Source organism: Oryctolagus cuniculus, chromosome 10 (assembly GCF_051225735.1).
Source record: "Oryctolagus cuniculus isolate XC-2025 breed Fujian yellow rabbit chromosome 10, ASM5122573v1, whole genome shotgun sequence".
NCBI classification, from domain to species: domain Eukaryota; kingdom Metazoa; phylum Chordata; class Mammalia; order Lagomorpha; family Leporidae; genus Oryctolagus; species Oryctolagus cuniculus.
This window is the reverse complement of record NC_142876.1, coordinates 54,205,439-54,227,064: the sequence shown is the minus strand read 5'-3', so window position 1 is coordinate 54,227,064 and position 21,626 is coordinate 54,205,439. Positions and strand designations below refer to the sequence as shown.

The window sequence follows — 21,626 nt, the reverse complement described above, 5'->3', positions numbered from 1 at the left end:
GCTGCAGCCTGAACCTGGTGCTACGTAACGGGGCAGGTGATGGATGAGTGTGGCTTGTCTTGCCAGATTCGCTGGGCTTGCATCTGAGCTTCTGCCAGGCGGACTTCTTGCCAGAGCTGGGTCTCTTCCCACACATCTGGTGATGGCAAGTGTTTGGCAAGTCAGATGATTGCCATTCCAGTGCCTCACTCCATCCAAATCTAAGACAGGGCTCTTTGATGTGGTGCCTAGAACAGCTTGGCCAGGATGGAAAGCGTTATGGGCCCTAGGTAACATCACCTGACGCACACACAGCTCCTGGTCCCGGCCTGTACTGGCCATGTGGCTTGAGGCAAGGCACTTCTACCTCTTTGAAACTTTGCTTCAACATCTTTTTTTTTTTTTTTAAACATTTATTTGGTTGAAAGAGTTAGAGAGAGAGAGACAGAGACAGGGAGAGTGAATATCTTCCATCCAGGGCTGGGCCAGGCTGGAGCCAGGAGCCTTATCTGGGTCTCCCACATGGATGCAGAGGCCCAGGCACTTGGCCCATCTTCCTGTGCTTCCCAAGGTGCATCTATAGGGAGCTGGATTGGAAGTGGAACAGCCAGGACTGGCGTCCTTTTGGGATGTTGGTGCTGTAGGCGGCAGCTTAACCTGCTGTGCCACAGCACCAGCCCTGCTTCTTCATCTTCAAGTTTGGGATATTTTGATACAGAGCTCTGAGTGTTGTGGAAATTAAGCAAGAAAGTGCTGTGTGCCTCTCAAGGGCTCCTGCACTGCTGTGTTACCTTCATTCCAGCACCTTTTGAAAAAGTGTGGTGGCTGAGTTATTTCTCTTATCTCCCACTAACTTTCTGTAGGGGCAGATCCAACTCAGAGTGTTTTTACCCCAGCTTCAAACAGAATTCTGTACACAGTGTAGGCAATTAGGATAAATTGCATAAATGAATGAATGTTCAAATAGTATAACAAAAGTTATGTGAGAGAGCATTGCTATAACCAACCTCTAGTTTCTTAGAATAATACAACATTTACATTGCAAGTTGATTTGCAAAGTATCACATGTGAGAAGCTCTCTGGTTAAGGAGAATCATCAAAACTTGGGAGCTAGGAGAGGTCTATCTTTCTGAAAAGGTCTATCTTTCTGAAAAAGTGTAGGTTGCTCTAGGGACCTCTGGGCAAGCTTCGGCTTATCTCAACTGTGGAACTGAGCTGTTTAGTAGTTTATTTGGACAATCCCATCTGCTGTCTTTCTAGCCCTTCCCATTGTATTTTCTTCCTCTCCCACACTCTTGTTTATTTCGAAAGCAGAGAGAGAGAAAGATGAAGAGAGAGAGTGAGAGAGAGAGAGAGAGAGCAAGAGAGTGAGCTCCTACCTACTGTTTCACTTCTCAATTGCCTGTAATAACCAGGGAGCTGAGACTGGGAAGCCAAAGACTCAGTTTAGGTCTCCCATGTAGGTGGCAGGGACCCAATCACTTGAACCATCATCTACTGCCTCCCAGGGTATTCCATAGCAGGAGACCGGAGTCAGAGGCTGGAGCCATGTATCAAACCCAGGCACCTTGATGTAGGACAGAGGTGATCTAACCTGAGTCTTAACCACTAGGGCAAACAGCTGCTCCTCCCCCTACCTGAACCATTACATTGTTTATTTTCCATGGGAGTGGGTTAAAAATAGCCTGGAGACAATTTAGAGTGAGTTCCTTGTCTGTTTATCTCTTGGTGTTCTTGGTTCTGCCTAGATTAGCCTCTGGTACAGAGTAGATGGCCAGTACAGGTGTGTTGCACAGATGGATGGGTAACTGGACACAACAGTGTGTGAGTGCTCCTTTTCCTCACTGTATCCCCCACACCCTTCTGTGGTTTCTATTGGCTTCTGTCCAGCTTTTAAACAATTTATGGTTATTTAGCCAATATTGGACCTCAGCTACAGAGTTGGATTATGGGTTAGTCATAACCCTCAGTTTATCACATGCCCTTTTCATGGGTCCTTGCATGGCCTGCATGTATTTTGCATATAATGTTGCTACCAACCCCAGAAATAAGCCTTAACAATAGTCTGTGCTATTATGTGGTCCCCTCCACCCCTATTTCCTCTGTGTCCCACAATCTGAGGAAACCATCATCCTGAAGCCTTCATTAACTATTTCTTTCCTTTCCTTTTTATATCATTTTTATGACATGTATATTTATTTATAAGAAGTTCCTTTCATTTTAGTTGATCTTAATTTTATGAAAAGCATATTGTGCTTGTCACTTAATAGTATATTGCTGAGTCATCCATATTGTTTCATATCTGAGCTAGGAGCTCCATTCTGGTCTCTCACAGGAGTGGCAGGGGTGAAGCACTTGGACCATCTTCTGCTGCCTCCCCAGGCACCTTAGCAGGAAGCTGTTCTGGAAACAGAGGAGCCAGGACTTGAACCAGTTCTCCCAAAAGCGAAGCTGAGGTTGCGAGGGATGGCTTAGCCTGCTGTGCCACAATGCTTGTCACTAGTTTTTCACATTTGAAGAAGCCATCTTTCTGAATTCTTTTACTTCTGGTCCTATAGTCTTATTTTTTCCAGGGTATTATTGGATCCTTTTTAATTCTTTAGCTAAGTTGATTTGTGGTAGAAATCACTAGAAGTTCAAAAGTCAAACAAATGAAAGAAAAGAGAAGGAATATTTTAGTAAAAACATTTCAATAGAAAATTCTTACCCTGGCCATTACAGAGTTACTTGAGCTAAATTTTCTAATGATTAATTTTTACATATATTATTAATTTTTAGAGTAAGTTTTTTTAGAGATGTTATACATTTTTCTTGTTAAATATTTACTTAAAGATGTAGCATCTATGTTAGAACTTATTTTATGTGGCACAAGAAAGTATAACCTAAATAGTTAATCTAGAAAAACATGGCATTATTGATTTGCTAAGTTATTTTTATTGATTCTTTACTGTCAAGGTTTTTTTTCCCCCCAATGACATGTAGAAATAAACTGAAAGGTTGACTCATTTTTATTACCCAGGCAAAGTTCTCTGCTAGGAATTCACCTTTAACTTAGATATCAATCAAACTTCCAAGTAGCAATGTTGACACATGCATACTTGGCGATGCAGCCTCCCTGTACAATTATTTTCTTTTCAGTGGCATCTTTCAAAGCGTTGCTTGCTTACAAGTAAGAAAATCCACGTGTTAGTAATTAGGCCTTGCACCCTGGAGGTGCCTGTTCCTCCCCATCTGCTCCATGGTGCCAGTGCTTTCCTGGGGGCAGCGGAAGGGCCAGGGAAGCCGTGCTGTCGTCCTGGCCTGCTGTGTGCTGCTCTGTGACAGCACCACAGAACTGGGACATTTCTAATCAAGAGAAGAGGCTGGGACATCCAAGAGCTTGGTGCTGGCATCTGGCAAGCACCTGCATGCTTTGTGGTGACATGGCAGAAGGGCCAGAGAGCATGCACCACTCAGAGAAACGGGGCCGAGATCATCTTGTTTCTTATCAGGAACCTACTCTTGCAGTAACAAAGCCAACTGACAATGAGTACATTAATCCATTCATGAGGGCAGAGGCCTCAAGACCTAATTACCTGTTACAGGTTCTACCTCTTTTTTTGTTGTTGTTTAAGATTTATTTATTTGGGGCCAGCGCCATGGCTCAATAGGTTAATTTTCCGCCTGTTGCGCTGGCATCCCATTTGGGCGGCGGGTTCTAGTCCCGATTGCTCCTCTTTCAGTCCAGCTCTCTGCTGTGGCCTGGGAGGGCAGTGGAGGATGGCCCAAGTGCTTAGGCCCTGCACCTGCATGGGAGACCAGCAAGAGGCACCTGGCTCCTGGCTTCGGATTGGTGCAGTGCCGGCCGTGGCAGCCATTTGGGGAGTGAACCAACGGAAGGAAGACCTTTCTCTCTGTCTCTTTCTCTCACTATCTATAACTCTACCTGTCAAATAAATTTTAAAAAAAGATTTACTTATTTACTTGAGAGGCAGAGTTACAGAGAGGGGGAGAAGGAGAGGGAGAGGGAGAGGGAGAGAGAGAGAGAGAGGTCTTCCATGTGCTGGTTCACTAGGCTAATCCGAAGCCAGGAGCCAGGAAATTATTCTTGGTCCCTCATGCGGGTGAGGGGCCCAAGCATTTGGTCCATCTTCTACTGCTTTCCTAGGCCATCAGCAGGGAGCTGGATCAGAAGTGGAGCAGCCATGATCCCAGCCTGTGCCCATGGGATGCCAGTGTTGCAGGCAGATGCTTAATCTACCATAGTGCTGGCCACAGCACTGGCCCCAGGTCCTACCTCTTAGCAATGTTAAAATGGCAATTGCATTTCAACATGAGTTTTGAAGGGATGTTCACACCCAAGCAAACAGAAACAATGAAATGGTTCTACGTGAAAGAGGCCTTCAAACCGTGGCTCTGAAACTCTAAAGGCTACCACTTAACACTGATTACAGGTAGCAATACAGGTTACTGAATACTCTTGGAGGTCCAATCAGCAGAGCTGGAGCTGCTAGAAAGGGGACTAAAGTCACCAGGTCATTATTGTGTTGTCTCTAGGAATCCTGATTCCACCATTTATCAGTTCTGTGGATCTGCAGAAAATGAGCTAACCTCTCTGTTTCCACATTGAAGAGGAATGATTGAAGGTCATTGAAGGGAATAATACATACTAATAACAAATATTTAGATGTCCTATCTTAAAAAGTTGTTAATGAAGCCTCTATAAGAGTACATTTTATAGAAGTAACTCAATGTTGTTTTTAAATTGTTGATGGAATTATTCCTTTGTTGAACTTCTACTGTGTGCCAAGGCAGTGTGTTGGGTGAAGTGACAGAATGAAGAGCAGGAACCACGTGGTCCCTGACCTTGTGAATGATGGGCCACACGGTCCCAAGGTGCAGCTTCTGGGTTACATAAGTGTCCTCATTGGGGTCAACTGGGAGCCATCTACACAAAAGCTCGCCATGCAGGGAAGAACTGCCAGTTGCATAGGAGATGAAAACATTTGGTCACACTTCTTTCAGTTGTATACCAGGATTGAATTTCCCTCCCTCCCTCCCTTCCTCCTTCTCTGCCTCCCTCCTTTCTTCCTTCTCTGCCTGCCTTCCTTCTTTCCTTCCCTTCTCTCTCTCTCTCTCTCTTTCTTTCTTTCTCTCTCTTTCTCTCTCTCTCTTTCTTTCTCTTTCTTTCTCCCTTCCTTCCTTCCTTCCTACCTTCCTTTCTTTCTCTCTTTCTTTCTTCCTTCCTTTCTTTCTTCCTTCCTTCCTTCCTTTCTTTTCTTTCTTCCTTTCTTTCTTCCTTCCTCCCTTTCTTTCTTCATTTCTTCCTTTCTTCCTTCCTTCCTTTCTTTTCTTTCTTCCTTTCTTTCTTCCTTCCTTCCTTTCTTTCTTCATTTCTTCCTTTCTTTCTTCCTTCCTTTCTTTCTTCCTTCCTCCCTCCCTCCCTCCCTTCCTTCCTTCCTTCCTTCCTTCCTCTCTTTCTTTCTTCCTTCCTTTCTTTCTTCCTCCCTCCCTCCCTCCCTCCCTTTCTTTCCTTCTTCCTTCCTTCCTTCCTTCCTTTCTTTCTTTTTCTTTCTTTTTCTTTCTTTTTCTTTCTTTCTCAGAGTGAAAGAGAGAGAGAATCTTCCATCCACTGATTTACTCCCAGATGGCTGCAAGGGCTGATCCACGTGGAAGCCAGGAGCCTACAACTCTTTCTTTATCTCTCATGTGGGTGGCAGGGACTCAATTGCTCCGGTCATCGTCATGTACCTCCCCAGGTACATTAACAGGAAGCTGCATTGGAAGCAGAGCCGCTGGGACTCTAATGGGCACTCCTATATGGGATGCTGGCATTGCAAGCAGCAACTTAACCTTTGTGCCACAAAGCTGACCTCTGAATGTATCTTTGAACATTTAGGAATGGATTTTTAAATGCTGGCCAGGGCCAGAGCTGCCCCTTTGTCACAGTACTTTTTTAGGAGAGTCTGTGGGTTATGTTTGCTTCTTTGTTCACCTCTAATGGGGTGGCTGTGCCCCAAGGTGTTTGGTTTGGGAGCAGAGCAGTTCAGTATGTGAAGTCCATCCCTGGGGAAGCATGAGCCTTTGATTCAGTTCAAAGATATTCAACCTAGAAGAAAGCCCTAGGTTCAGTTTTTCAGGTGGTAAATGTCTACAAACCAAAAGCCAGAGTCAAAAAAATCTGCCTACCAAAAAAAAAAAAAAAAAAAAGAGTTGAAAGGAGTTGGACATGGTAATAGTAACCAGGTATTTACTCCAGGTAAAAATGGATCTCCACTTACCTCCTGAATTAATTGTCACCATCTCAGTCTGGAGTTTGCAGCCAGCCACATCTCCCTCCTTTACGTGCCAAGCCTTGTCTGTCCATACTTATGTCAGACTGGGCCAGCTGACCTCTGCACCTGTGCGCATGGCTAGCGGCCCCACCTGAAGTGTCTTCCCCATTTGCTGCTCACTGCCCCTGACCAGAGTCCTGCCCATCCCCTCCAGTAGCTGGAACGCTGTGGCTTCCACCCTGGGATATCCACCACCTCCCACCCTAGCACTGTGTTTTCTGGCCCAGGCCCCACCTTCCTAGGGTCATCTGTGACCTGAACATCTCCACTATTGCTGGAGCCAAGCTCCCCTTTGGCACCCCAGTGCCTCTGGCAGCACTGCACAGAGGAGGATTTGTAGAGTAAAATGAAAACATCTCTGATCCCCAACACTGCAGGCTCCTCTCGAAGTGTTGTATGGGCCAAGAAGAACATAGTTAGGAGTATAATTTTTTTTTTTTTTTGGACAGGCAGAGTGGACAGTGAGAGAGAGAGACAGAGAGAAAGGTCTTCCTTTGCCATTGGTTCACCCTCCAATGGCCGCCGTGGTCGGCGCACTGCGGCCAGCGCACCGCGCTGATCCGATGGCAGGAGCCAGGAGCCAGGTGCTTTTCCTGGTCTCCCATGGGGTGCAGGGCCCAAGCACCTGGGCCATCCTCCACTGCACTCCCTGGCCACAGCAGAGAGCTGGCCTGGAAGAGGGGCAACTGGGACAGAATCCGGCGCCCCAACCGGGACTAGAACCCGGTGTGCTGGCGCCGCTAGGCGGAGGATTAGCCTAGTGAGCTGCGGCGCCGGCCTAGGAGTATAATTTGTATCCTAGAAACACACTAAGCAGATGAGGAGGCTTACAATGAAATGAAAGAGAAAGCCCTTCCTGCTGTCTTCGGAATACATGATAATGAATTTCAACAGCTGACATCTCTGAGCTATGAAATAGCCTTTGTTCGGTTTCCATTTTTACTATATTGTTAAGAAAAAAAATGACTAGCACACTATAATTTGTCAAAGAAAACCACAGATATCCCTATACAATTGGAGAAAAAAAAAAGAAAGAAGAACTTACTTGAAAATAAAGAAAGAACTTTTTCCACCAGGGCCAGTTCTGCGACTACTGCAATTCGGAGGACCCCAGGAAGGCACACCCGGCCACCAATGCAATCGATGGGTCTGAGCGCTGGTGGCAGAGCCCCCCTCTCTCCTCGGGCACACAGTACAACAGAGTCAACCTCACCCTGGACCTGGGCCAGGTGAGTCATGCTTTTAACCAGAGGGTCAGGGTTGGGGGGCATTCGTGTGCATCTCTATTGCCATGGTGATTTCTGAGTTAACAAGAACCATTGCAACAACAGACTTCAGTTTTAATTCTCCAATGGTGTGAAACCTGTTACATTAATGTTTGTCTCCATTAAAATGCAGAAAAATGCATGTCCCAATGCAGATTCCCTTCCTTGTTCTAACAGTTCACTGGCAAAAATATTTTGCTACTATTTTTAATTATGGTCAAATGCATATAACATGATTTATTGTCTTAACATTTTGAAGTGTATAGTTTGGTGGCATTAAGTACATTCAGTTCTTATACAGGAGCATCAGCCACTCTGTTTTCAACTCATAAAACTGCAACTCTGTATCCATTAAACCCGTTCCCTATATACTGTTTTATACTGGTTTTTTTTTTTTTTTTTTTTTTTTTTTTTGACAGGCAGAGTGGACAGTGAGAGAGAGAGACAGAAAGGTCTTCCTTTTGCTGTTGGTTCACCCTCCACCTAAGGCAGGAGCCAGATGCTTCTCCTGGTCTCCCATGGGGTGCAGGGCTCAAGCACTTGGGCCATTCTCCACTGCCTTCCTGGGCCACAGCAGAGAGCTGGACTGGAAGAGGGGCAACCGGGACAGAATCCGGTGCCCCGACCGGGACTAGAACCCGGTGTGCCAGCGCTGCAGGTGGAGGATTAGCCTATTGAGCCGTGGAGCCGGCCCTATATACTGTTAAATGATGACTGAGGACCTCATAGAAGCAGAACCATAGAATGTCTTTTTGCAGCTTACTTCATTCAGTCACATATTTTCACAGTTCATCCCTGTTGTAGTGTGTGTCAGAATTTTCTGCCTTTTCAAGGCTGGGTAATATTCCATAGATCACATCGTGTATCCATTCATACACTGATGCACACTTGGGTTGCTTCCACCCGCTGGTTATTGTGAATAATGCTGTGAGCTTGTGTGTGACAGAGATAGGTCATGGCGTTCCTTTTCCTGGAAACTCTGACTTTTTAGGACCACTGACAGCCATAGTTTGGGCCTTGTTTGACCAGCTAGGCTTCAGGTCTGTCCTCTTGAGAAAAGCTGAGAAGACCCTTGGGATGACTACCTCTTGGTGCATACAGCCATAGAATACTTTCACCATCAGTCAACACCTGTTGTAATTCAGAGGCATCCGTTATGGTTCAAAAGACTCCAACTCCTGGGGCCTTCACTGTGGCATGGCAGGTAAGGCCGCAGCCTGCGGTGTGGCATCCCAGTGTGGCCGGTTCAAGTTCCAGCTGCTCCACTTCCAATCCAGCTCTCTGCTATGGCCTGGGAAAGCAGTGGAAGATGGCCCAGGTCCTTGGGCCCCCGCACCCACATGGAAAACCTGGAGGAAGCTTCTGGCTCCTGGCTTCAGATTGGCACAGTTCTGGTCATTGCAGCCAACTAGGGAATGAACCAGTGGATGGAAGACCTCTCTCTCTCTCTCTCTGCCTTTCCTTCTCTCTCTATGTAACTCTGACTTTCAAATAAATAAATAAATCTTAAAAAAAAAGACTTCAACTCCCATTTCAACCATGAATTAGTCTTTTTTTTTTTTAAAAGAGATTTATTTATTTGATTTGAAAGGCAGAGTTACAGAGAGGCAGAAAGAGATAGAGAGAGAGAGAGATAGAGAGAGAGAGAGAGAGAGAGAGAGAGAGAGAGAGTTGTTTTCCATCCGCTGGTTCACTCCCCAGATGGCTGCAATGGCTGGAGCTGTGCCGATCCGAAGCCAGGCTTCTTTGGGGTTTCCCAAACAGGTGCAGGGGCCCAAGGACTTGGACCATCTTCCACTGCTTTCCCAGGCCATAGCAGAGCACTGGATGGGAACTGGAGCAGCTGGGACTCAAACTGGCACCCATGTGGGATGCCAGCACTGCAGGTGGCGGCTTTACCTGCTATGCCACAGCACTGGCCCCCAACCATGAATTAGTCGTGTCCATCTGATAGCTAACCTCTAACATTAATTCAGTAGATGTATCCTGTAATAACCACAATTTACTTGTTGTATCACTTATTAACTGAGGGTTTCTATAGTTAAGAGGGACTTTTAATTTTATTTATTTAATTTATTTGAAAGGAAGACACAGAGTTCTCCCATCTGCTGGTTCACTGCCCAAATGTTTGCAACAGCTGGGACTGAGTTAGGTCAAAGCCAGGATCCAAGAACTCAGTCTGGGTTTCCTCTGTGGGTGACAGAGCCCAAACGGCTTGGCCATCATCACTGTCTCCCACAGAGCACATTAGAGGAAGCCACCAGGGAATTTTAAACACTCAAAACGATCCATGGTAAATATCCCAATGCCTGCTGGACTTACTCTTTTTTCCTTTAAGCTATTTTTTATAAATCTAGTTTTTATAGCATTCATTTGATGTACTGAAAAGCCCATAATTAACGTAGTTAAACTCATAAAGCACCAACATGGGAACAATTTAGTGACTAGCTGGTTGAGGGCAGACACTATTGCATGCATATTCATGACGACGGGATCCAGCACATCCTCACTGACCCAGTCCAGGGCTGCTCTGTGAGCCTGTGAGCGGACTGAGGCTGTGGGACTGCAGTGAGCTGGCCGGGACCAGTGCTAATGACACTGCTCACTAGGAGCCCGTGTGTCACTCCCCTCCCTCACTAAGAGCCCGTGTGTCACTCCCCTCCCTCACTCACTAGGAGCCCGTGTGTCTCTCCCCTCCCTCACTAGGAGCCCGTGTGTCTCTCCCCTCCCTCACTAGGAGCCCGTGTGTCTCTCCCCTCCCTCACTCACTAGGAGCCCGTGTGTCTCTCCCCTCCCTCACTAAGAGCCCGTGTGTCACTCCCCTCCCTCACTAGGAGCCCGTGTGTCTCTCCCCTCCCTCACTAGGAGCCCGTGTGTCACTCCCCTCCCTCACTAGGAGCCCGTGTGTCTCTCCCCTCCCTCACTAGGAGCCCGTGTGTCTCTCCCCTCCCTCCCTCACTAGGAGCCCGTGTGTCTCTCCCCTCCCTCACTAGGAGCCCGTGTGTCTCTCCCCTCCCTCACTAGGAGCCCGTGTGTCTCTCCCCTCCCTCACTAGGAGCCCGTGTGTCACTCCCCTCCCTCACTAGGAGCCCGTGTGTCTCTCCCCTCCCTCACTAGGAGCCCGTGTGTCTCTCCCCTCCCTCACTAGGAGCCCGTGTGTCACTCCCCTCCCTCACTAGGAGCCCGTGTGTCTCTCCCCTCCCTCACTAGGAGCCCGTGTGTCACTCCCCTCCCTCACTAGGAGCCCGTGTGTCTCTCCCCTCCCTCACTAGGAGCCCGTGTGTCACTCCCCTCCCTCCCTCACTAGGAGCCCGTGTGTCTCTCCCCTCCCTCACTAGGAGCCCGTGTGTCTCTCCCCTCCCTCACTAGGAGCCCGTGTGTCACTCCCCTCCCTCACTAGGAGCCCGTGTGTCACTCCCCTCCCTCACTAGGAGCCCGTGTGTCTCTCCCCTCCCTCACTAGGAGCCCGTGTGTCACTCCCCTCCCTCCCTCACTAGGAGCCCGTGTGTCTCTCCCCTCCCTCACTAGGAGCCCGTGTGTCTCTCCCCTCCCTCACTAGGAGCCCGTGTGTCTCTCCCCTCCCTCACTAGGAGCCCGTGTGTCACTCCCCTCCCTCACTAGGAGCCCGTGTGTCTCTCCCCTCCCTCCCTCACTAGGAGCCCGTGTGTCACTCCCTCCCTCACTAGGAGCCCGTGTGTCTCTCCCCTCCCTCACTAGGAGCCCGTGTGTCACTCCCTCCCTCACTAGGAGCCCGTGTGTCACTCCCCTCCCTCACTAGGAGCCCGTGTGTCACTGCCCTCCCTCACTAGGAGCCCGTGTGTCACTCCCTCCCTCACTAGGAGCCCGTGTGTCACTCCCCTCCCTCACTAGGAGCCCGTGTGTCACTCCCCTCCCTCCCTCACTAGGAGCCCGTGTGTCTCTCCCCTCCCTCACTAGGAGCCCGTGTGTCACTCCCCTCCCTCCCTCACTAGGAGCCCGTGTGTCACTGCCCTCCCTCCCTCACTAGGAGCCCGTGTGTCTCTCCCCTCCCTCACTAGGAGCCCGTGTGTCACTGCCCTCCCTCACTAGGAGCCCGTGTGTCACTGCCCTCCCTCACTAGGAGCCCGTGTGTCTCTCCCCTCCCTCACTAGGAGCCCGTGTGTCACTCCCTCCCTCACTAGGAGCCCGTGTGTCTCTCCCCTCCCTCACTCACTAGGAGCCCGTGTGTCTCTCCCCTCCCTCACTAGGAGCCCGTGTGTCTCTCCCCTCCCTCACTCACTAGGAGCCCGTGTGTCACTCACCTCCCTCACTCACTAGGAGCCCGTGTGTCTCTCCCCTCCCTCACTAGGAGCCCGTGTGTCACTCCCTCCCTCACTAGGAGCCCGTGTGTCTCTCCCCTCCCTCACTTAGCCCGTGTGTCACTCCCCTCCCTCACTAGGAGCCCGTGTGTCACTCCCCTCCCTCACTAGGAGCCCGTGTGTCACTGCCCTCCCTCACTAGGAGCCCATGTGTCACTCCCCTCCCTCACTAGGAGCCCGTGTGTCACTGCCCTCCCTCACTAGGAGCCCGTGTGTCACTGCCCTTCCTCACTAGGAGCCCGTGTGTCACTCACCCTCCTCACTGAGGAGGCCCTATCTGTATTTAACAGCTCTGCCTCAGTGTCGTCATTTTAGAGATGATTGTGCCGCCTCACAGAATTGTATCAGGTTTAAATGAGTCAACTGCTTCATTTTAAAATCTCTTTTGGGCCTTGGTAATAATATTTATTTAATAAAATAAACTTCAGTAAGAACTTATTAAAAGAATGGAACACAACTTTTGGGTTTCTAGAAAATATTTTATTTATTTTTTTCACTTTATTTTAATAAATATAAATTTCCAAAGTACAGCTTATGGATTATAATGGCTTCCTCCCCCCCATAACTTCCCTCCCACCTGCAACCCTCCCATCTCCCACTCCCTCTCCCATTCCATTCACATTAAGATTCATTTTCAATTATCTTTATAAACAGGAAATCAATTTAGTATATATTAGTAAAGATTTTAATGGTTTACACCCACACAAAAACATAAAGTGTAAAATACTGTTTGAGTTATAGCATTAATTCACATTGAACAACACATTAAGGATAGAGATCCTACATGAGGAGTAAGTGCACAGTGACTCCTGTTGTTGACTTAACAAATTGACACTCTTGTTTATGGCATCAGTAATCTCCCTAGGCTCTTGTCATGAGTTGCCAAGGCTATGGAAGCCTTTTGAGTTCGCCGACTCCGATCTTATTTAGACAAGGCCATAGTCAGAGTGGAAGTTATCTCCTCCCTTCAAAGAAAGGTACCTCCTTTGATTTGATGGCCCGTTCTTTCTACTGGGATCTCACTCACAGAGATCTTTCATTTAGGTCATTTTATTTTCTTTCTTTCTTTTTTCTTTTTTTTTTTTTTTTCCAGAGTGTCTTGGCTTTCCATGCCTATAATACTCTCATGGGTTCTTCAGCCAGATCCAAATGCTTAAGGGCTGATTCTGAGGCCAGAGTGCTGTTTGGGACATCTGCCCTTCTATGAGTCTGCTGTATATCCCGCTTCCCCTGTTGGATTGTTCTCTCCCTTTTGAATTCTATCAGTTAGTATGAGCAGACACTAGTCTTGGTTATGTGATCCCTTTGAATCTTAGACCTATCATTATGATCAGTTGTGAACTGAAATTGATCACTTGGACTAGTGAGATGGCATTGGTACCATGCCACCTTGATGGGATTGAATTGGAATCCCCAGACACGTTTCTTTTTTTTATTTTTTATTTGACAGGCAGAGTGGACAGTGAGAGAGAAAGACAGAGAGAAAGGTCTTCCTTTGCCATTGGTTCACCCTCCAATGGCTGCTGCGGCCGGCGCGCTGCAGCTAGCGCACCGCGCTGATCTGATGGCGGGAGCCAGGTACTTATCCTGGTCTCCCATGGGGTGCAGGGCCCAAGGACTTGGGCTATCCTCCACTGCACTCCCTGGCACAGCAGAGAGCTGGCTTGGAAGAGGGGCAACCGGGACAGAATCCGGCGCCCCGACTGGGACTAGAACCCGGTGTGACGGTGCCACAAAGGCGGGGGATTAGCCTAGTGAGCCGCAGCGCCGGCCAGCATGATTTTTTCCAGATTCCTCCATTTTGTTGCAGATGACTGGATTTCATTGTTTTTTACTGCTGTATAGTATTCTATAGAATACATGTCCCATAACTTCTTTATCCAGTCTATTGTTGATGGGCATTTAGGTTGATTCCAGGTCTTAGCTATTGTGAATTGAGCTGCAATAAACATTAAACTGTCTCTCTCTAGAAAATATTTTAAAAATTTATTTATTTATATAAAAGGGAGAGTTAGAGAGAGATAGGCAGACATAGAGAGAAAGATCTTTCATCTGCTGGTTCACTCCCCAAATGGCCACAATGGCAAACCCATGAGCCAAGGCCTTCTTCCAGTTCTCCTACATGGGTGTAGGTGCTAAAGCCTTGGGTCATCTTCCACTGCCCCTCCCAGGTGCATTAGCAAGGAGCTGGATTGGAAGAGGAGCAGCCAGGATTTGAATTGGCACCCATATTGGATGCCAGTGCTGCAGATGGTGGCTTAACCTGTTATGCCGCAATGCTGACCCCTAGACAATATTATATATTACACCATAGAAAATATTTGACAAGAATATAGAGACAGGAAAAGCAATATAAATATGTCAGATGACTAAGACATGTCTTTCCTTTTTCATGTTGGAGCAATATGAGTTTCACAAGCTGTGTCTTGCAAGATTCATATTTTATGCCTCATTGGTAAGATCTGTGTTTTCTTTCCTTTGCTGGAATTAACTATCAGGATGTCATTGAGAAGTTAGATTTTATTATTTAATATTAACATTAAGACCTTAGAGTTAGAGGGTGTGAATTTTGATGCATGATTGGGAAATAAAATACAGATTATAAGCTTGTTATGACCGAATCCTTTTCTTCACCTATTGAGAGCTAGAATCGGATTTACTGTGCCGCAGTCAATTTGACAGCTTATGTTGCCAAGAAGGGGTTGTTTCTTCATCTCCTTTTGGACTGATTGGTGGGATGCATTGATATTTTCCTTGGCCAACACAGTTTGACAAATAATAGCGTTACCTTCAGGAGTTGATCTTGAAAGTCAGCTTCCACCTTTCAAGGTGGCAAATATCGGACAGGGCCGTGACTCACTAGAGTCTCGGTATTCCCCGGGTTGTTCAGGGTCATTGGGTTATATATTATTCATTAGTTTCAGGCTATAGAACAAGAACATAATGTCTTACAGGAGGCTTTCATATCATCTGGCCAAGTGTAATGAGTTCATTTTTGTATCTAAAATAAAATGTGGATGTCAAGTTTCTAAAAGGAGAATCATTGGAATATTCCATGGGACCATTTGTCTCTTCTTGGGCTCCTGGTTGGATGTGAACACTCCCCGAGGGAGACCTGTCCCCTGGGGCGAGGAAGGAACAGCCATGGGATCTACATCCACATCCTGGACTTCCTGCAGAATCCAAGAATCCAGTCCTCACCCTGTGGACTTCCTCCCCTAGGGTGGGGTATATGAGAAAGCGTGTGGGGGGTGTGGCAGGGATCTGCTGGTCCCTTGAGGTGAAAGGGAGAGTAGGGCAGGGGCAAGAGAGAGCATGTCCCACTGGAATCCTGAGGAGCAGCAGAAAAATCATCTGCAAAAGACATTTATAGCCTTAATGCAACTTGTGGTCTCCCCAAGAGTATGATTTTTTGGTTTTATTTTTAGAGATTTACTTGCTTGAAAAGCAGATTGATGAGAGAGAGGGAGAAAGGGAGAGAGAGAGAGACAAACAGACAGATCTTCCATTTACTGATTCACTCCCCAGGTGCCTGCAACAGCTTGGGCTAGGCCAGGCTGAAGCCAGGAGCCAGGTGCTTCCTCCTGGTCTCCCATGTGGGTGCAGGAGCCCAAGCACTTGGGCCATCCTCCACTGCCCTCCTGGGCCACAGCAGAGTGCTGGACTGGAAGAGGAGCAACCAGGACTAGAACCCATTGCCCATATGGGATGCTGGCGCCGCAGGCGGAGGATTAACCAAGTGAGCCACGGCTCTGGCCCCAAAGTAACAGAGCTCTTAAAATGCTGCATCTGCTTCTGCCTAGAGAGTGAGTGATTTCTACTTCCTTCTGTGAGATTCAGGAGAGCATAACTCCATTGCCGGCTCGGGCTGGTTCCCTGGGAATCACTGGCCCCACAGCTCTCCAGTCGTGTGATACCGTGCAGGGCTGATTTCTTCATCTGAGATACAGACTTGAATCCAGCACCAGCCTTGTGGGGCTGCTGGCAGGAGTGCCTAGACTGGACAGCAGAAGCTCTTGGAGTGGTGTCTCGCACGCCGCAGGAATGCAGTCCACGGGCCGATTGTGTCTGTGTTGACTGTGATGAGCATGTATTACTTTGAGAGTCAGGACAGCAGGCAAATGGTCTTCTTGGGGAGAAAGAGGAGTTGGAGAGGGAGGGCGCTGAAGCCCAGCACTTGCTTGTGGGATGTGCGGCTCCATGGGAAAGTATTGTCGCTCCCTGGTGCCCGCAGCCCCCGTGGGGCGCCTGACTTTCTGTGTTAGGATGAGATTGGCCTCTGGAGATCTTTAAATGCCAGCAGCATCAGGAAAACACCCAGCAAATGGGAACTTAGGTTGTTGTCTTTTTTGTTGTTGTTTATTTGTTTTTATAGAGTGTATTTTTTTCTTTAGCTAATCTTGAAAACTGTTCTGTATTTCTTCCCTTGTGAAACTTTTGAGATTTCAGGCCTATTTTGGCTTTCCATCTCTTGGAAGCTTTCCTGCTGCTATTAGTGGTAGGCATATATAAGGAGAAACTGAATTTTACAAATTCCTCACAATGATGCTCACGAAAGCTTGAGTTAGAAACGGGGCCTCTTCTGCCCGGTCCCCACACAGTCCCTGCTGCCACGGGTGCCTGGCCACCCGAGCCCGAGCTATCTTCCTCAACTCTTCCCCAAGCCCCTTTTCTCCCTACTCCCATATCTGTGATTGTCCTTTTTTTTAAATTAATTTTTTAAAAATTTTCTATTCTGCCAAACAGGACCACCTCTTGCAGTTCTCACTCACCATTCTTTTGTTGTGGCCACTGCCAGCCTTGCAGAGGGGCGCTCTGCTGTGTTCCTGGCTGGCAGAGCCGTGGTGCTGAGCCCAGGGGTGGGAGGTGGGGCTCCCCAAGGAGGATGGCTCCAGCAGGCGCAGGCTCCCTGCCCAGTTTACTACAGCTGTACCCATTGCCCGGGAGCCCAGGTGTGCTTGTCATGAGACACTGTGGCCCTGCTACCTCCCCAGACCACAGGAGCAGCCTGTGTTCCCTGCATCGGCAACTCCTGCCACTCTTCCTCCCTTTGTTCCCGCAGCCTACCAAGGAGGGTGCTTTATGCTCACCTCTCTCTCACTTGTGAGCTGTTTGCCCTCCTCTCTCTAACTCTCAGCCCACAGATGCAAAGGGCCCAGGCTTTAGGAATCCCAGATGCACCACATAAACTCCGGTCCATGTGCTTTAAGCAGCTGGGGTGATGTCTACCTTTATCGTTCTTCAACATCACCAAGGAACTGGAACAGAACATCCAGTTCTTTCCACGGCCCTGACAGTCATCCCAGCCCAGCAGGCTCTCCCTGTCCCTCCTGCATCTGTTACAACCACGCATGGAGAGGACAACTTCAGCTGGGGAGACCAGAGTTCTCTTTCCCCTCCTGGATCAACATGAAACTGCAGGTCCAGACGGGCACAGGCGGCTTGATCCAGGCTGGAGTCTCCAGCAGAGGGTCTGAGGCAGGCAGAGCAGCTGGCACTGTTTGCACCAGGGCAAGAGAGCAGAGCCCGGTGCCTGGCCAGGGTGAAGGAAGCAGAGTGCAGGCTTCTTGTGGTGCAGGGAGGTGAGGGCAGTGAGACTGTGCCAAGGGAGCTGTTTTGAAGATTCCTGTATTTCAGAGAAGGGCATGACTCTGTCTCTTGGCTCAGGCCCTGGGCAGGGCTGGGCCTGAAGGTGCCTGGTACAGTTGTCCTTTGATATTCATGACATATTGGCTCTAGGACTGCCACAGCTCCCCAAATCCACAAATGCTCCAGTCCCTGACGTAAGATGACCCAGTGACTGCGTATTACCTATGCCCTTCTTCTCGTGCGCTTTAAATCACCTCTACACTATTTATTTATTTATTTTTCTTTCTTTCTTTCTTTCTTTCTTTCTTTCTTTCTTTCTTTCTTTCTTTTTTTTTTTTTTTTTTTTGACAGGCAGAGTGGACAGTGAGAGAGAAAGAGACAGAGAGAAAGGTCTTCCTTTGCTGTTGGTTCACCCTCCAATGGCTGCTGCTGCCGGCGCGCTGCAGCTGGCGCACCGTGCTGATCCGAAGCCAGGAGCCAGGTACTTCTCCTGGTCTTCCATACGGGTGCAAGGCCCAAGGACTTGGGCCATCCTCCACTGCACTTCCGGGCCACAGCAGAGAGCTGGCCTGGAAGAGGGGCAACCGGGACAGAATCTGGTGCTCTGACCAGGACTAGAGCCCAGGTGCCGGCGCTGCAGGTGGAGGATTAGCCTAGTGAGCCACGGCGTCGGCCACTATTTATTTCTAAACCCTGGTGCTCTATAAATGTTATGTAAATAGTTGTCATACTGTATCATTCAGGGAATAACAACAAGAAAAAATTCTGTACAGATTCAGTACAGGTGCATTTTCCCCCTATTATTTTCAACCTGTGGTTGGTAGAACCTACCCAGGTGGGATCCGTGGATGTGGACAGTGCCTCTGTGTAGAACAGGTGAGTCTGACACCTTGCCTGGGCTGCCTCTGCCTGACTCATTAGTGGGTTAATATGGTGCTCATACAGGCCCTGCTTAAACTCCTTTTTGTCACCCTCCAAGTCAGCTGGCCATTTGGGCCCCTGCCACCCACATGGGAGACCTGGATGGAGTTCCAGGCTCCTGGCTTTGTCCTGGCCCATCCCTGGCCGTTGTGGCCATTTGTGAACCAATGGATGGAAGAGCTCTTTCTCTCTCTGTCTCCCCCTCTGTCTCTGTAACTCTGCCTTTCAAATAAATAAATAAAGCTGCAAAAAAAAAAAAAAATGAGGAATTCTGGGGGTGGGTGTTGGGCACAGCTGTTAAGGCGCTGCTTGGGAGGCCCGCAGTCCGTATCTGTGCCTGGCTCCATTCCAGAGTCCAGCTTCCTGCTGATGTGCGTGCAGGGAGGCAGCAGGCGAGGACCCAAGTACCAGGGCCCCTGCCACCCATACAGGAGCCAGGATGGAGCTCCTGGCTCTGGCTTTGGCCTGACCCAGACCCAGCTGTTGTGGCCATTTGGGGAATGAACCAGCATAAGGAAGAGCTCTGTCTCTCTCTCTCTCTTTCTGCCTTCCGAGTGTGAATCAGCCAGTCACTCAGAACTCTGGGCCTCAAGCTGGACCTGCTGGAACTCGCATTTGAAGTCCCCAGGTGGCCTTGGGCACACTGAGGCCTGGGCACACTGCTGCAGAGTGACAGATGACTGCGATTTTAACCTTTCTAAACATTCTTCAACATTTCTAAAAATGAATTCCTAGGAAAAAGAAATGAAAAAGCCTCAACACAGAAAATGCAAGCCTCATTTTGAACGTCGGATTTCACGGATATCAACTTGTTCTTTGTAATTCCTTATAAAGGCTTCGCATCACTTCCTCTGAATTTCTGTCTTTGTTTCCTGGTGGTTGGATGACAATTTCCAGACCAACCTCAGTCCACGGGCCACGCTTCAAGTAACTTTTCCTCAAAGCTGTGGCACCCCCATGTCCCATCCTGAGAAGTCTGCCTGTCCTTCCTTCTGTTTCTACAGATCTCTCCTCTGGACAGATTTGGTTGTGCAGTTAAAATACCTCTGTTAATTGTTTAAAACATCAAATAGCACCAAGCCTGCTTGTGATGACAGAGATCTCCCTTGCCCCCTCCATCCACTTTCTTTTTTTGAAAATTCATTTATTTGAAAGGCAGAGTTATGGGGGGTGGGGCGGGAGAGAGAGGGAGACAGAGTCTTCCATCCACTGGTTCATTTCCCAAATGGCCACAACTGCTGGAGCTGGGCTGGTCTGAAGTCAGGAGCTTTCTTCATGTCTCCCATGTGGGTGCAGGAGCCCAAGCACTTGATCCATCCTGTGCTGCCTTCTCGGGTGCAGTAGCAGAGAGCTAGATCAGAAGTGCAGCAGCTGGGGCCGGCGCTGTGGCTCAGCGGGTTAATGCCCTGGCCTGAAGCGCCAGCATCCTATATGGGTGCCGGTTTGAGACCCGGCTGCTCCACTTATGATCCAGCTCTCTGCTATGGCCTGGGAAGGAGAGTAGAGGATGGCCCAAGTCCTTGAGCCCCTGCACCCACGTGGGAGACCAGGAAGAAGCTCCTGGCTCTTGGCTTTGGATCAGTGCAGCTCTGACTGTTGCAGCCAATTGGGGAGTGAACCATCAGATAGAAGACCGCGCTCTCTCTCTGCCTCTCCTCTGTGTAACTCTGTCTTTCAAATAAATAAATAAATCTTTTTTTTTAAAGAAGTGGAGCAGCACCTGCGTGGGAGATCTGGAAGAAGCTCCTGGCTCCTGGCTTCAGATCGGCACAGCTCCGGCTGTTGCAGCCAATTGGGGAGTCAACCAGTGGATGGAAGACCTCTCTCTCTCTCTCTCTCTCTCTCTCTCTCTGTGTGTGTGTGTGTGTGTGTGTGTGTGTGTGTATAACTCTGACTTTCAAATAAATAAATAAATCTTAAAAAAAGAAGAAAGCAGAGCAGCTGGGACTCAAACAGGTAGCCATATGGGATGCCAGTGCCACAGGTGCAGCTTTAGCCGCTATGCCACAGTGCCAGCACCCCTCCATCCACTTTCCATGCTTTTCTGATCAGGCACTGACCTTACCCTGACAGTTACAGGGTTTGGTATGCACAGGTGGTGAGAATGGAGGACAGCAAGGCTGTGTGTCCGTTCCCCCAGTTCTTGATGGCCCAGGGCTTGCAGCATCTCAGTTATAACCGGGGTCTTGGCTCCTCCTGCATCTGCTCTTTCTTTTTCCCTCACAGGCCTGGGGCGGGAAAGGTGCTTCACCATCATGAGAAGGCTCCCTTCCCCTGCCCGCTCCTTTATAAATTGCTGCTGTATTAAACTCTTCCCCAGTCACTTTATTCTTGTTGGGTACTTGTCTCCTGCTGGAGCTCTGAGAGGCACCTCACTCCCTGACTTGCAAAGGATGCTCTTTAAAAAAAAAAAGATTTATTTGAAAGACAGGGGAGAGGGGAGAGTGGAGAGGTGAGAGAGGAGAGGGAGAGGGAAGAAGGAGGGGGGAAAGGGAGCGGGAGGGAGAGGGAGAGAGAATGAAGAAGGAAGGAAGGAAAAGGAAAGGAAAGGAAGAAAGGAAGAAAGGAAGAAAGGAAGGAAGGAAGGAAGGAAGGAAGAAAGAAAGAAAGTAAGTAAGTTAGTTTTGCATCTACTGGTTCACTCCCTAAATGGCTGTAACAGCCAGGACTGGGGCAGACCCAAGCCAGGAGCCAGGAGCTTCATCTGGGTCTCCCATATGGGTGGTAGGTGTCCAAGGACTTGTGCATCTTCTGTTGACTTCCCAGACACATTAGCATGGAACTGGATCAGAAGTGGAGCAGCTGGGACTTGAACTAGTGCTCATATGGGATTCAGGCATGGCAGATGGTGGCTTAATCCACTGCATCACAATGCCGGCCACCAAAGGATGCTTTTCTACTGGTTGAAATTGACCAATACTCCTCATTGTCATCTCTGAAAGAATGAAAGGAAATTATTGAGGAGGTGGCTAAATGGAAGTTTAGAAAAATACATACAATATGAGTGCATGTGTGTGCATTCGTGTGTGTGTGCGCATATTTTTGAGTGTGTGCATGTGCGTATGCATTTTACACCTATCTATATCTTTTTTTTAAAGGATTTATTTATTTATTTGAAAGGTAGAGTTACAGAGAAAAAGGGAGAGACAGAGTGAGATCTTCCATCTTCTGGTTCACTCTCCAAATGGCTGCAATGGCTGGGGCTGGGCCAGGTCAAAGCC

General features: G+C 48.5%; 1 protein-coding gene across 2 annotated transcripts in view; it reads left to right on the top strand.

Moving 5' to 3' along the window:
• Positions 1 to 21,626, top strand: part of LAMA3 (laminin subunit alpha 3) — a 256,090-nt gene that overhangs the window by 13,718 nt on the left and 220,746 nt on the right. For both annotated transcript variants that reach the window (XM_008261146.5, XM_051851337.3), the window contains exon 2: positions 7,370 to 7,522. In XM_008261146.5, the coding sequence (XP_008259368.3) occupies positions 7,370 to 7,522 (153 nt within the window). The remainder of the gene's footprint in view (positions 1 to 7,369; positions 7,523 to 21,626) is intronic.